Here is a 16,554-nt window from a genome sequence, read left to right on the forward strand (position 1 = left end):
CACTGCACAATAAAGAATCAAAGGCAGGTTGGTGAAAAAGGGAAAACGCTGACATTACCTCCACCCTAGGCTAGAAGAAACTAGTATCAGTAATCATGATGAACTGCATACAATAATATTTGCACATAACATTCTTTTTGTTGTTATGTAAAAGACAGACAAGCAATGCTCAGTTTATTCTGGCTCAAAGAATCATGACAAAAAGGGTTTCATCTCCGCGATACATTGGGTAAGTGTTGTTGTGCAGGGTTGACCAAGTAGATGCCTCCTAACTCTCGCATGGCAACTTCTTTTTACTCGGACAAATGTTGTCATTCATTCCTTTTTGCAGGTGCACTGTCCTGTCATATTTTTAGTGAGCTATTAACAACCGTTATTATCTAATAGTGCTGATGCTCCGACATTAACCCATCATACTAGTCACACCGTTATTTATGTAAACACCACCTTGCAAAGACTTTTAGTATTGCAGAAGCTTTGAAAACTGCATCTCTCTGTTCCTCTCCCTGCCTCTTCCTCTCCCTGCCTCGCCAGATTGCATGAGATCTTTAAAATAGAAGCGAAGCAGAGGTGGGTGGAGAGGTATTTATGTAAAACAAGAACATGGAAGTAGGTCTCCCACATTCTAGCCAATGGGGTGTGGAGGACTGTGGGTAGAGTCAGTGGTCTATTTCTGAGCCAGTGCTGGTGACTTTTATTAATCATCATAGCAGATAAAGGACTTCCTGTCAGCCGTATAGACTGATTACATTGAGCGACTGCTTTGAAATCTACTGTGATGCTGCTTAACCTTTATTTAACTGAAGAACTGCATCTCGTTGGCACCAAGAACCTGGAAATAAGCCATCACAAGGAGTCATAACTGGGACTAAGGACAAAGAAAATATGTTAGCATGAGCGTATGATGCTTAAATATATTATTATTACTAAGGATGTATATGATCACCCCCTAGAACAGATGTACCGCTAAAATGTCATTTTTAATTTCTTTGTTTTTTTGTTGTTTTTTTTTGGCATACAGGCATTTGCATTCCCCTCCTCTCATCTCGGTTTGCTTTCTTTCTGTCTCTCCACTACCTCAACCACCGCAATAGTTCTTTCCCCCCCCACATGCTTTTTTTGACCTTCGATGTCCCGTTTCCTGTAGTCGTAGTTATCCCTCCACCCTGCCTCTTAGCTATCTGCAGCCTCGCCATTCAGATGGATATCTGCTTTGGCCAGCTGAGAGAAAGTGACAAGATCAGCTTGTTGGATGCTCTCGCTCAGTTACAATCCCCCCTCTCTGCTTTTTCTGCATCCAAATCAGCTTTCACTTTTCTAAAATGCAATACTCCATCCCAAAAGCCACCACCTCTAACCTCTGAAAGTAATCTACTCTCTTCTTTTTTCTGCATACCCATCCAACCACTCCGCCATTTTCAGTTTCCTCTCCAGATTTTGGCAGAACCTTACATTCAAAAACTGTATTTGACCTGATGGAGAAAGCTCAGCCTCTTTTAGACTTAATTTTAGATGCAAGGACTCTGACCTGTGATCTATGGTTATGTTCGGTCTGTGGGGGATTCATTTATATTCATTTGCATAATTGTTAAAATCTGGGTGGATAAACAAATTGTAAGAGGGATTAAAATTAAGTGTGGATGATTTGCCAAAAATAGCAGGGAGAGAGGTGGTGTAGGATGCCAGGACAACCTCTAGTGTTGACACGACCATTATAAGGTTAGGGCAAAAGGGAGGATTGACCTCATCTTGGTTTTGAGAAAGGAAGCATCTGCTCTCTCTCTCTTATGTTTGATTACTGCAGTATCTGATTATGGGTGGAAGATTAATTGACAAGTAAAAATGTATTATATATTGGGAAAAACCTGGTTTATCTTTATTGTGGTATCATGGAATTAAAGAGCACACACATCTTTGTGCAACAGGAAGTCACCCAACCTAAAGGGAGTGAGAATAATTTGGAAGGTACCAAAAGTCCATAAGGACATTGAAATGTCATAGTGACCATTAAAATCAAAATAGCTGATGACAGATCAAACATAGACACAAAAGTGTAAACATAATGAGGGTTGTTTTTCTCCACTTTGTGGGAAAAACAACATGTAGCAAAAATATATTGGCAAAGATATTGGTGGGTGGACATTGGTTGCACAAGGAAGGTGTGTACTGGTAAATGTCTTTAAATGTGGATGTTTGAGCCTCAGCTGGGCAGCTGCACCGCAGGACAACTCAGGCCTTTTTGTGCTTACAATAAAGTCTTTAAACGAGAAACTCTCCTTGTCTCGAAGACCATTTCATTTTGACTGGTTCTGTGATAACTGACCACCACAGGATTCAAAAAGAGGTTATGAGGTCTGATAAAACTGAGGGGCAGCGATTTAAGTAGGTTTGGGTAGTATTGTCGAGGCTGATGGCAGTTTTGAAAAAAAAACTTGTGCAGGAGATTAGTTTTGGCGCTGTGACAGTGAGCAGAAGCATTAGGGGAACTGGGAAGGACAAGCACTACTTCGCAAACAACAAGCAGTCATAAAAGGTACATCTTGGTTAAACATCGGTGATGTTAAACAATGTGAATTTGTCCTGCAGTGGTTATGATGACTTTCATGAGTTTCTGCATCCGTGCACCATCCAATTCTTTTGTAGAATGGTTTACAATTCTGAATTTAAAAAAACCTCAATCAGCCTCAGACTGAAGAATTTTGCTTTTTATCAGTTGTGAAGGGTGAGGAGTTCCGCAAATGGCCAAAGCTCCTAACAAGCATGAAGGCATGGGGCCAAAAAAACAAAACAAACTGAAGTTTTCCTAAAGACTGTACTTTCAAAAACTCTGGAATGTAGTGCCTCTACCCAACCTTTTCATCATAGAACCTCCTATTCAAAGCAAGTTTTCTGACTTTGTGAGGTAAACAAATCCACTCAACTCTGCTCTTACCACAGCCAGTCAGCTAATGTGAATGAATGACAGATTGAGATGATAACCAACCAAAATACTGAAATTTGATACCTGGAGCTGCTGCTATTGGAGGAAACATCCTATTTCCAAGTGACTGACATACAACTTTAATGGGGGTTGAGTTCTAGAAACCCCTGACTATCAACTTGCAAAAGGTTTATTACTGACACAAGTATTCATCACTGATTGCTTGTCTAATAGTTTTTAACAATGTTCAATCATGTGCAGCTGTACCCACATGAGTAATAGTTTACTTTTAGACAATAATTAGATCTGCAGAAGTATTGTCTAAAAGTTGTTGACATTAATTAAAAAAGCTTAGTAGCAAATATATGCGACACTCACTAGACACTAATTTCGGTCTAAGTTTCTTTGTTATTAGGAAATGGGGCACCTTTTAGCTAGCTATATACTAAAACATTAGGGAACTGTTATGATCCTGTCTGGCTTTTGACAACTTTCTGAAACAAATGTGAATGTATAAAAAGCTTTAAAACAAATGGGCTCCTTAACATATCTTTCACGGGGGCTGCTTTTCAAATTTCGCTTCTATTATTAAAAACATTTTCTTAGAAGTAGAGAGTGAGGAGAATGAGGGGTTGAATGTGAGTATTTGTGATTTACTACATGAGAAGAGACTTGACAGTAGCCAACGGAAGCTGATTTAACAGTGAGGTGAAGTAGAGGTAATTAAAAACAAGTTGACAATGGCTGACCCACTCCATGGCTGTTTTGATTGGTGTCATGTTGAATGGCCTCCGAAATGAGGTCCAATTCACACGGGCCTAATCTCAGTTATTTTGAGTGCATTATACCGTGCATTGCCAAATGATCTAATGTGAACACATTTTTACATGACAGACAAACAAATTAGAAAAACATTGTTATGTGTGATTCAATGCATTTTTGGTATCGGATAGGACAGGGGCCCTCTGTCATGTGCTGCCATGGGCAATGTGTATGAACTCACATCTCTAATAAGCACACCTTCAACCAGGGAGAGAGAAGGGCTAATTGATGCTAGTGATATCTGCTGATGTAGCATTAAGGTGGAATTAAATCCTGCATGGAAATAGCTCTTGATGACACATGGTTGGAGACTGCTGGGTTATGACTTGTAAGTTTTGCAGTGTGTCCCCAATGTAACATGGATGCTAGAGAAAACTACAAGGCTCTACAGGGCTCTGAATTAACGTCACTGATCTTATTTTCCAACAGAGAGATATCCAAGTAAATACATACTCATATCTGAAGAGTGCAAACTGCACAGTAAATAGACTTTGGGAACCTAACTATAAAACAAAGTTGCTCATACATCATCAGCGAAGAACACACAGAGCAATAATGCTATACTACCTCTCATAAATATTTCCAGTGAACTAGGGCTATGGAGAGCACAAAAGGCCAACAGGATATACATCCCACCTTGAAAAATCAATTTCCATCCAAACCATTTTTTGCTGATCACTATAAATTGAAGATTTTTGTTTGCCCATATTGTCAGATGTAGATTCTGTGCAAATTGAAGTGGTAAAAATCAGTAGCATATACTTAAATCATATAACACATACTTCAGCTTAATCAGTAACATGTACAGACTTCTGGCTTTGTGAGATTCAGTTTCATGAAATCAATAACTGCTGTTTATTCTCTTATTCTCTCTTCAAAGAAGGTTGAATCAGTTCATCCGGATACAATGCTTATTGACACATACATTTCATCACTCAACTAAGTGACATCTTCAGTCTAAACTGACTAGGTATCCCCACCCCTTATAAACAATACAATACAATACAGTTGCATAACGACTGAAACCAATGACCAGTTTCATATGTAAATATGAGTGTGTCCCATATCACATATGAAACTGGTCGTTGGTTTCAGTCGTTATACATCTGTCACCATCTTACAATGCTGTGACTGCAACATTCCCTAGTCCTCCGTGAATAGTACACATGGTCTTTGAAGCTCTAATTAATGGTCACACCCATATTTGCATATGAAACTGGTCGTTGGTTTCGGTCATTATGCAACTGCATTGTACTGTATTGTATATAAGGTGTGGGGATACCTGCAGTCAGTTTAGACTGAAGATGTCACTTAGTTGAGTGTTGAAATGTATCTGTCAGTAGATGTTGTATCCAGATGAACTGATTCAACCTTCTTTGGTTTTCTTACCTGGATTATTAAGCGTGCATCAAGACACCTCTTCTCATCTATATTCTGTGCTAACCTCTTCATGTGTCCTACTGATTATGCTATTTTCTGTGCTTTGTTCACTTATTGCTAGATTCACTAGTTTTCTTTCTCAAACGACTCTTGTATTGGTGGGTAGCCTTTTGTTCCAGTTTTTATTAACTTTGAGTTTAGCCTAGCTTAGCAGTTAGCTTTATTGCATTTGCAGTCAAAGCAGCCTTCTTAAAACGATGGTGTGTGGTGACTGCACCGCAGTTATAGATAGATTGTCTCTTCTTGAGGGTCATGTCCTTGAGTTAGAGCAGCTTATTTCAGCTACATTTATGTTAAACGTGACGGGCACTCCAGAGAGTCCCAGGCCTGACAGCAGACCTGCCTCGTTGGCAGGTGCGGCAGAATTTGTCTCTGTTTACTGGTGTGGGAAGGCTCGCAAGGGCAAGTCACCGGTCGTGTGACCTGGTCTGCAGTCACCTCTCCCGACTGCAAACCGGTTTTTGCTCCTCACCAGCCCTGTCTATAGTCTAACTGGTGCCCTTCCACTCCTGTCGACAGAGTAGGGCAACACGCACTAGTGATAAGAGACTCCATTACCCGCAATATTATATTAGCTTCGCCAGCCTTGGTTTGCCATGAACCCGGGGCCAGAGTCTCTGACATAGAAGATAATCTTGCGATGCTGGCATCATGGAGTGAAAATCAGGGAACTTGGACACACGGCACCACTACTTTCGGTAATATTGTCATTCATGTCGACACCAACAATACTTGGCTGAAGCAATCAGAGATCATAAAAGCTAGTCTAGGCAGGACACAAGTTGGCCAGAAAGATGTGTAAGCGTCAATTAACTGTTATACTCTTTCAGTGTTGTATTCTGTAAATTGTGTTCTATTCTGTACACACAACATCTATTGCACATCTATCTGTCTTGGAAGAGAGAGAGAGATCCCTCCTCTGTTGCTCTCCATGAGGTTTCTTCCTGCTTTTCTCCCTGTTGTAATGTCCAGGGTGTCTCCCTGCCTGCCGCCCAATGACTGCTGGGATAGGCTCCAGCATCCCCGCGACCCTGACAGCAGGATAAGTGGTTTGGATGGGTGAATGGATGTGATGTCCACAAGCTGACTGGGCTCTAGTCTAAGTACGCCCCCTGCTGATAGAAGGATATGGTAGCCAGCTAGGCAGTCAGGCACTTATGTACAGTCAGGAAACCACCTGCCATGTGTCAACATATTATCTGAGACCTCTCCAAAATCATTGTTCACTCCGGTCGTTGTAAGTCAATTTTTTGATCTTATGAGAAGCACAAAGCATCACATTGGCGACGAGGATCAAAACCTGTGCGACGAAGAAAAATTCCGTCGAAAGTGGGAAAAAAAGGTCGAAAGCCCTGAGTGAGTTGCTAAGCTAAGCTAACGAGGATGCACGCTAACTCCCAAAATAACGTCACCATGTCGCTCCTAGGCAATGTCGCTCTCCTCCCCTTTGATACTGATAGCGATCCCAGTTCTATTGGGCCACGATGGACAAAGTAGGTTCAAAGGTTTGAAAATTATACCATAGCTATGAACATTACTGGAGATGCTAGGCTAAAAGCATTGCTGTTGCACTTAGCAGGAGAACGAGTTCATGATATTGTAACGTGGATGGATAAGTAGACACGTTGGTGCTTGACTAACGGGTCGGACCCTTTAGTCGACTGGTTAACGTTGTCGCTTGCGGAGCGGGAGACACAGGTTCGCGTCCCGGCCATGGCGACGGTCTCCCAGACTGCCCCCCGAATTCGCTACAATATCTATGATACTATGGCAGTCGAGGCAGGCAAGTATGCAGCCACAAAACAGAAGCTTACAGGATATTTTTCACCCAAAAAGAGTGTCCAGTATCAAGTCTACCTATTCAGAAAAGCAGTGCAGCAACCAGGAGAAATGTTGGATAGCTACCACACCAGGCTACGCATGCGAGCAAAGAACTGTGAGTTTACAAAGATAGATTCTGAAATTAAAGCACAACTAATACAGAGCTGCACATCATCCAGGCTTCGCAGGAAGGTGCCGAGAGCCCGACGTAACACTAAATGGACTTCTGGACCCCGGGAAAACTCTAGAACTGTCTGAAACGCAGGCTGCAGACACAGAACAGGATACAGCTGCTACAGTGAATGTGGTGCATCAGAAGGCTCAAAACAAGCCATCAGCTGGAAATGTACGCCCATTTAGAGGTAAACCAAACAACCAGTGTAGGAATTGTAGAGGCAAATACCCACACGAAGAGGACTGCCCAGCTAAAGGCAAGCGATGCAGAGCATGTGGTAAACAAAACCACTCTGCAAGACAGTGCCACTCAAAACTCATAGGTAAGGACATAAAACAATATAAAGACAACAGTAAACAACAGAATGCACGTCAGAGCGTACACCATGTGACCAGCACTAAACCCAGTGAATGTAACAAGCCAGGTTCATCTAGCAGCGATGATGAATATGTGTTTGTAGTAAACACAGACTGCAAAACTACCACAGTGTGCCACTCTTGATAGACTCGGGGGCCACAGCGAACATCATCAGTGAAACAACATTCAACAAACTAAAGCCACGCCCACAACTCAGGCCAACTGTAATGAAAATCTACCCCTATCGCTCCAAAATCCCTCTCCGTTGTTGGTGCATTCAAAGGAAATGTGGAAAAAGGGAACGAACAGTCTCGAGGCATGTCCTATGTGATTCAAGGGGACAGTTTCTCCATACTAAGCTATGACACATCTACTGAGCTAGGACTGATTAAGATAGTGACCTCCTTGTCACCCACGCCAACCAGCAGGATATTTGCAGACGAGCTTGTCGACAGCTACCCAGAGCTGTTTGACTGAATTGGCAAGCTGAAAGACTTCCAGGTTAAGCTCGATATCAACCCCAATGTCCAACCCACATGTCAACCGCACAGGCATGTGCCATTCCACATAAGGCAGAAAAGTGGAAGATGAACTTTGAAAGCTTGAAGCGGATGACATAATTGAGTCAGTGTCAGGTCCCACGCCATGGGTCTCTCCCATCGTCTCACCCCCAAAACCAAAAGACCCAGACAAAGTGAGAATCTGCATGGACATGCATCAAGCAAACACTGCCATCGAATGTGAACATCACATCAACCCCACCATAGATGATGTTAATCATGAACTGAATGGAGCTCCACCCTGGCAGCAGGTATATAACCACATTCACCTCCCATCTTGGTTTGAGGCGATATAAACACCTGAACTTCGGTATCTCATCAGCTGCAGAGGTGTTTCAGAACACAATCTGCCAGATTCTCCAAGGCCTCAAAGGAGTGAAAAATTTGAGTGATGACATCATCGTCTACGGTACCTCCCAGACTGAGCATGACAGCAACCTCAGAGCAGTGTTGGCTCAAAGAGAGCGACCTCACACTCAAACAAAATAAATGTGAATTCAACAAGTCTAGGCTCGAATTCTTTGGATTCGTCTTTTCTGCTAATGGCATCTCAGCGGATTCCAAAAAGGTTGCAGCTGTACAGCAGGCCTGCAACCCAAAGGATAGGAGTCTACTCGGAATGGCCAATTACTGTTCTCGATTCATCAAAGGCTTTGCCTCTATCTCTGCACCACTGCACAAGCTCACAAGGAAAGATATGCCATGGGAGTGGGGTCCAGAACAAGAAGCAGCACTAAATGTCAACAAAGACAGTCTCGCCAGTGATACCACCATGTCATACTTTGATCCAAACAGAGAAACACAGCTGATCATCGACGTCAGTCCTTTAGGGCTTGGTGCCATCCTTTATCAAAAGGAGAAAGGTGAAAGACACACCATAGCATATGCAAGCTATGCTCTCAATGATGTGGAGAAGCACTACTCACAGAAAGAGCGAGAAGCACTGGCTGTTGTCTGGAGCTACGAGCATTTCACTTATACATCTACGGACATCCATTCACACTAATGACTGATCACAAGGCCCTTGAGATTATCTGGAACAATCCCAGATCAAAACCACCTGCCAGAATCGAGAGATGGGGACTGAGGCTTCAGCCATACAACTACAAAGTGGAGTATAGAAAAGGAGCTGACAACCCAGCCGACTACATGTTCCATCATCCCATACCCACACAGACAGGCTACAGCACACAGGCAGCAAAAGTAGCAGAGGAATATGTCAACTTCATGACCCATCATCCTACACCCAAAGCAATGACTCTCACAGAGATGAAAGAGGAATCTCTGAAAGACCTGATCCCACAAAACGTCAGTGCACATATCAGAAACAATATGTGGTACAAGATCACACATGACACACACCACACTGCCATTCTGAAGCAGTTCAAACAAATTAGCAGTGAACTAACAGTGTCACGCACGGACTATATCATATTAAGAACCACGAGAATCATCATCCCCACAGCCCTACAGAACAGAGTCCTACAACTTGCTCACAAGGGACACCAGGGCATTGTTAAGACAAAAACACTCCTCAGGACAAAAATTTGGTTTCCAAACATGGACTAGCAAGCAGAAGCTACAGTCAAAAATTGTATAGCATTCCAGGCGAACACACCGGTCACACATTCAGAGCCACTGCAGATGCCTGAGTTACCAGAATACCCCTGGCATAGCACGAGTGCAGATTTCTATGGACCTCTCCCCGCTGGAGATTATCTACTTGTCATTGTGGATGAATACACACGGTACCCAGTAGATGAGGCTGTCAACTTCAGCTAACACAGTCATACCAGTTATAGACAAAGTATTCTCCATGTTTTGAATCCCCACAGTGCTCAAAACAGACAATGGCCCTCTTTTTAATGGTGACCAGTTTGCCCAGTTCGCAACCTCCCTTGGGTGTCATCACTGCAGAATCACACCCCAGTGGCCCAAAGATAACGCCACTGCAGAATTTTATGCACACACTAAGCAAGACCATCCGTGTTGCAGGAACACAAGGCATACCATGGAAGCAGCATCTCAACATATTCCTTTGAGAGTATCGTTCAACACCAGCACCACATATGCTTCACCAGCGGAGCTTCTGTTCCAACGGAGGATCTACACAAAAATTCCCACATTCAACCATGCCACTTCCAACAGCTCAGATCATTGAATCCGAGCAAAAGATGGAAAAGCTAAAGCTAACATGAAAGCTTATGCCGACTCATGTCGTCACACAACACCACGTACTCTCACCCCAGGAGACCCCGTGCTCCAACGCCAGCCTAAGCACAACAAGCTCATCACACCCTACAGCAGTGAACCACACACTGTGTCAAAGATCAATGGCTCAATTGTCACAGCAACGAAGGATGGACACTCCATCACAAGGAACTCATCCTTTTTCAAGAAAATACCTACTGAGCTCCAGAGCACGATAGCGATGATGAGACTGTTGTCAACACACCATCTCCAAGATATCCTGTTCGGCACAACAGACATCCTCCCTACCTCCGTGAGTATGAGTAGTCTCACGGACCAATATGGACTGTTGTGGAATAAGAGATTATTCTGTCTCATGGACTGACAATGTTGTTGTGATTTGAGACTGTTTAAAAACAAAGAGTATTGTTCCATGGACTGTTCTATACAAGCAAGCTTAAAGCCCAAAGTAAAGGACTGTTTTAGTAGCACTATAGAAATTGACTTCAGATGTTTCATGGACAGCTACAGCAAATGCATTTATTGCAAATATGGAATAAGTTAAGGCCATTGTGGGCTTTTCGGATATTTGAGAATGCTTACAAGGAAAGTACTTCAGTAGCACTTCGGAACTTGAAACTGAGCTATTGTTCAAAAAAAAAAGAAAAAAAGAAAGAAAAGAGTGATGTAATGTCCACAAACTGACTGGGCTCTAGTCTAAGTACTCCCCCTGCTGATAGGATGATATGGTAGCCAGCTAGGTAGTCAGGCACTATTGTGCAGTCAGGAAGCCAGCAGCCATGTGTAAATATATCCCGTGAGACTTCACTAAAATCATCGTTCACTCAAGTCATTGTCTGTCCATTTACTGATGCTATGAGAAGCACAAAACATCACACCTCTTAAAGGTTGTTTTTTTTAGGGAGTTGTTCTTTATCTGATGTGAGGGTCTAAGGACAGGATGTTGTGTTGCTGTAAAGCCCCCTGAGGCAAATTTGTAATTTGTGATATTGGGCTATCCATGAGTTTCCTGGGGGGCAGTGACCACTGGGGAAATGATTATGGGTAATATTTCCGGTGTTCGGCGGAAGCAGTATCACAGACCGGCAGCAGATTTGGCTAAAGAAGTGTTCGCTATTGCTATTCGTGTTTAAAAAAAGACGATAAGAGTTGCAAACCTACATATAAAATGTCGTTACGGAGCTCAGGGACATCATGTGCGGTTCGTGGTTGTACGGACAGCCAGATGAAACTTAATGAGTGGCTTAAACGGGAGCGCTTTGATCATAAGCCCAAAACTAAATCAGACTGTTCTTGTCTGCGATGGTGCACTTTCCATTGCCTCCCAGAAGACGACGAGGCAAAAAGAAATTGGCTGAAGAACTTCAACTTAAAAAAGCCCCCTCAAACTCTTTGTTTGCTCGTTTCACTTTGTTGATAAGAAGCCAATGCTGGATAACCCTTACCCAACACTTTCTCTGGGTTCCGAGAGGCCACCTGAGAAGAAGAGACGCCCTCACCAGGACTCATCGTGTCACAACAACAGGTAAATTAATGTGATGTCGACTAGTTTGCTAGCGTTGTTTACGCCACGTTTTTTCAGTTTTCAGAATCTGACTATCCCTGACTATTCTTAACTAAGAATTGTTTTTAAAAATATTATTAGCATAAGAAAAACCTGTCTGCCATGGTGACCTGAAATTTTTACTTGCCACAGACATTTAACGTTACCCTTTGGCAGCTGCTAATTCCATTCCCTGATTTAACAAACAGATACAGAACATGTATTTTGAAAATATTAAACCTAGGCTATGTATCCTGATGTCTGTGTGCAAGTTAGAGTCTAATTAGCCAACTCTAGTCCCCCATACAACACCACTTGGTTTAGAGTGCTTATTTGCAGTAGATAATAGTCTGACAACAGCTACAAGTAAGGCACAGTGTTTAAAATTGTTTATTCAAATTAGACCTGATTTGTTATTGTTATTTTTTTTTCCAGATCCTTCATAAATAATATGAACTAATCATTAATTCATGTCTGAACATTGTACTTTAAATGTATGTACATTTAATTTATGTCAGTCTTTGTGTACTTTTCCATCTGCTTGAATTGATAACTACTGAAGCAATACATCTCTTGTTTTTTTGTGTTTTGTACTGATCAACCTGTCTGTCGGTAACTCAGTGTTATATGGTAGTGTTTGTTTGTTCCAGGATGGGTCTCTCTTGAAAATGAGACTCTGTTGTCTCAACAGGATTACCTGTATATATAAAGATTAAATAAAAAAAAAAATGTTGCGACCTAAATATGCACTTTATGTATTACCTGCAGATGAGTGTGGTGAGATGGAGGTTTCTGAGGAGCCAGGTCCTATTTCAAAGACTTTTCATGATGCCCAAACACAGTGGGCAGACCCAGCAATAGAGGACCACAGGTACTCCAAAGACGCAACCATCACATGTGGCTCGACAACAACACCATCCCCTGAGAGGTTGCTGTCTGTTGCAGATGTTACACTTTCAGTGTAACATCTGCAACAGTGGGGGAACATTCAACATCCAACAGTGGGGAAAGAAGCACTCAGATCATTTACTTAAGTAAAAGGAGCAATACCACAGTATAACAATACTCCATTGCAAGTAAAAGTTCTGCATTCAAAATTCAAAATGTAAAAGTACAGAATTATCAGCAACAAAATGTACTTAAAGAATCAAAAGTAAAAGTGCTCAATAATGCAAAGTGGCTACTGTTAGTTCTATTCTATTCTATTCTATTATTATTATTGAATCATACTGATGCATTAATATGTAAGCAGTAGGCAACTTTAATGTTGTAGTTGGTTGAGGTGGCACTAAGTATAGTATAGTATAAAACGTAAATACTCAAGTAATGTACAAGTACCTCAAAATTGTACTCAAGCACAGTATTTAGCTAAATGTACATAGTTAGTTGTGAGATTTGAGGTTGCATGCCACAACAACAACAATATCATATTAAGCAGTGAATTTATTGAAGTACAGTACAATTTTCTGTTCAGTAAATTTATTTGTAAAAATATCACAGTAAAATCAAATTTTTCATGCCTTTTCATGTCATTACTTTCCTGACCTTCCACAGAATTGCTGCTGCATGACTACAAGAGCGCCCTGGCCCTGCGATACATGAGCAACTCTCTGTCTGAATGTCACCTGTCACTGATGCTGCACCCAGGCCTTATGATGAGACACATGCAGGCTCTGACTCGGCACTATGTCTTCTTTTAGGTACACAAGGTCATTTCCAACATCCTTAAATAACACCTGGCTGACTTTATTGCTGTGTAGATATTGGTACGCCTCCGAGCTTTTTAAATTGCTCATCGCCTTACCATCACAGGCAACGGACTCAACAAAATAGCTGAAAATGCTACCGTACATGATACGAGGCCACTTCTTCACGTCATCTTCCCAACCATCTATTATGGACGGCAAAGGTATTCTTATTTCACCCTTTTTGAGCTCCGTGAGGTTGTGTTCCCACATCATTAGCTAATTTGGCTGGCTAGATCTTCATGAATGAATGAGACGCCGTACAAATCGCTCTAAGAAAGACGGCTAGCGTACCGTTACCATGGAAAATGCCGGTTCCGGTTCAGCGACAGCACGTGCCGGAATAAGGTGGATACAAATAATTGACTTGACTTAACAATTTACTGCTATCAGGCATATAAAGAGAGACTTACAGCCATGCCTGGGTGAGTATATGCGTACTGTGCTAGAAAACACTCAGCCACACAGAGCAACACCTCTACTCTGCTCTCATCTGCTCTGCTGAAGCACACACACACACACACACACACACACACACACACACACACACACACACACACACACACACACACACACACACACACACACACACACACACACAGGAATAGACTGCCCTATATAAGCAAACTGCGGCTGCTTAGCTATTCAAAAGGGAAACACAAGGCTATTGCATACCATGTAAATTGCCAAGAGCATGCCCTTAAAATGTTAAAGCATAAATACATTTTTCAATATGACATGTTTGTCTTAATAATCTATCTACCAGAATGTACTGGGGTGTTTAACTATGTATATCTTTCCTGTTTGTGCATGTGTGTGCACCCTTCTATGTGCATGTGTGTGTGTGTGTGTGTGTGTGTGAGATGGACAGAGAGAGAAAGTAAGTGTTATTGTATTATTTAATGCTCAGTGGACAGAACCACAGCATCTTCTAGATGATGCATTGCTATTACCATAGTAACCGAACCTGCCACTAGAGAACATGTCCCATTTTAAACTCTGTTTTGCTGCAAAATTGCATTGTGTTAATCAATACTTTGTAGGGAATGCTAACACTTTAATAGTAGTAGTCCTCACTTAATAAATAGGCTGACCCCACAGACTGACCTTTGGTACGAGGGCTGACAGTACGAGACAGTGAAACACCAGGTTTACATGTTTTTAGATGGTCTCAAATTTTTGCATAAAATATTTGGAAACACTCAAACAAAACAGGTTGATATTTTAATGTGCAGAGACTTGCCAAAAGACTATTTTCTATGTATTATCTCATGTGGGTAACAAATACTGTATGTGAACAACTCCATGCTGGTACGTGTGTATGTGTGTACGACAGCCTCTGAACGTTTAACGACAGCTTAGAAAGAGTTTAGCCAAAAAAGAAAGTCAAACTCTCAAAAATACAATATTAATATATCCAATGCACCCAAAATATAACACCATATTTTGTATTGGGTCATAAAAGCACCTTGAAAATTAATCTTGAAACTACTGTTCCCAATGAGGTGACGTAGCAGGAGAAATCTGCACTGAAGTCACATAACATTCATAATATCAAGTGTGTTATTTTAAGCTAATATTTCCTTAAATCTAGTGTTTTATATAACGTTTGTACACCGATAAGATATAGACATGAATTGGAAAAGAAATCAGCACATTCTAATGTATGCAGGGAGATATAGGGGCATATGAAAATTTCAGTGAGTGTACATCACTGGATTCACCGAGATGCTGGAATCTGATTAAAAATTTCAGTTATAATGTTTATCGGAAAGAGTGTGTTTCGGTATTCTGCGGAAAGTCCACATGTGACCCTAAGCTTTAGTCCTGCTAATTTACAATGTTTTTGCCTCATGCCACATATATAACACTTTTCCCATACACTCTCTCTTTTTCCCCCCCTCTATTATGAATGAATCCCTTAGGTTAAAAACCATACGATGAGTGATATAATCTTTTACAATGAGAGCAAGATAAGGTATAAGATAACAATTTCCACAGATAAATTATTATCTTGTGCCTTATTTTGCTATAATTGCGAAATATATCCAACGAGAGCAAGATAAGGTATAAGATAACAATTTCCACAGAGAATCAATTATGACAGCCTCTGCAGAAACTCTCACATTTTGTGTAATTCCTATTTTGCTGCATTATATTCCTATTATTTTGTGGCCTATATCAGTTTAGACATTGATGGAAAAGTAGCCTCTGTAATATGCTTAAACACGCTTGGCTTTGACCCACTCTGACAAAATAATAGCAGTGTAAATGTGGCAGCATTATGCTAAATACATTAGACCTTGAAAGGATGAAATTAGAGGTATTAGCGGTTGTTATTAATGTTCATGAACTACATTTCTCAATCATAGAAATAATATGGGTGTGTCAGTTTCAAAGTAGGTATAAAACAACGTGCTGAGCTGCCAGAAGGAACACTGAGGTGAATTCAACATACAATGGTTAGCTCAGGTCAACGTTCCACAGGAGGGCATTGTGAGGTTTCTACACAGAAGCACCAATTATAATATTTTAATTTAACCATACTGACATTTTTAGATTTAATCTATCCTTCCATTTCCTCTTTAGCTAGCTATGCAAAGACTGCTGGGTAATTGACATGGCCCACTTTCACTGGCTCCCTAGGTCACACACACATACACACACACACACACACACACACACACACACACACACACACACACACACACACACACACACACACTAATACGCTCCAGTCAGCTGAGATGGCTGAGGTGATGTGGTGACAGTCGATGCAGAGCATTCTCATATAGCCTTGGTAGATTTGTGGCTCTTAAGATTGGTTGCAACCATTCATGCACCCACAGCATGCAAGCCCAGCTCTAGTAGTCTGCCCTCAAGAGTTTGCTGTGGAGCAGTGTTTAAATGAGCGATGACGCCCTGGAGAAACCTGTTTAGGCAACAGCAAGAGACTACAA

The 16,554-nt window shown here is 41.5% G+C and overlaps 1 protein-coding gene across 1 annotated transcript in view; it reads right to left on the reverse strand.

Moving 5' to 3' along the window:
- shank2b (SH3 and multiple ankyrin repeat domains 2b) overlaps positions 1-16,554 on the reverse strand; it is a 251,559-nt gene that overhangs the window by 127,256 nt on the left and 107,749 nt on the right. Inside the window, 1 exon segment of the mRNA XM_056282438.1 lies at positions 1,020-1,062. Within this exon segment, the coding sequence (XP_056138413.1) occupies positions 1,020-1,062 (43 nt within the window).

Source organism: Lampris incognitus, chromosome 6 (genome assembly GCF_029633865.1).
Source record: "Lampris incognitus isolate fLamInc1 chromosome 6, fLamInc1.hap2, whole genome shotgun sequence".
Lineage (NCBI taxonomy): Eukaryota > Metazoa > Chordata > Actinopteri > Lampriformes > Lampridae > Lampris > Lampris incognitus.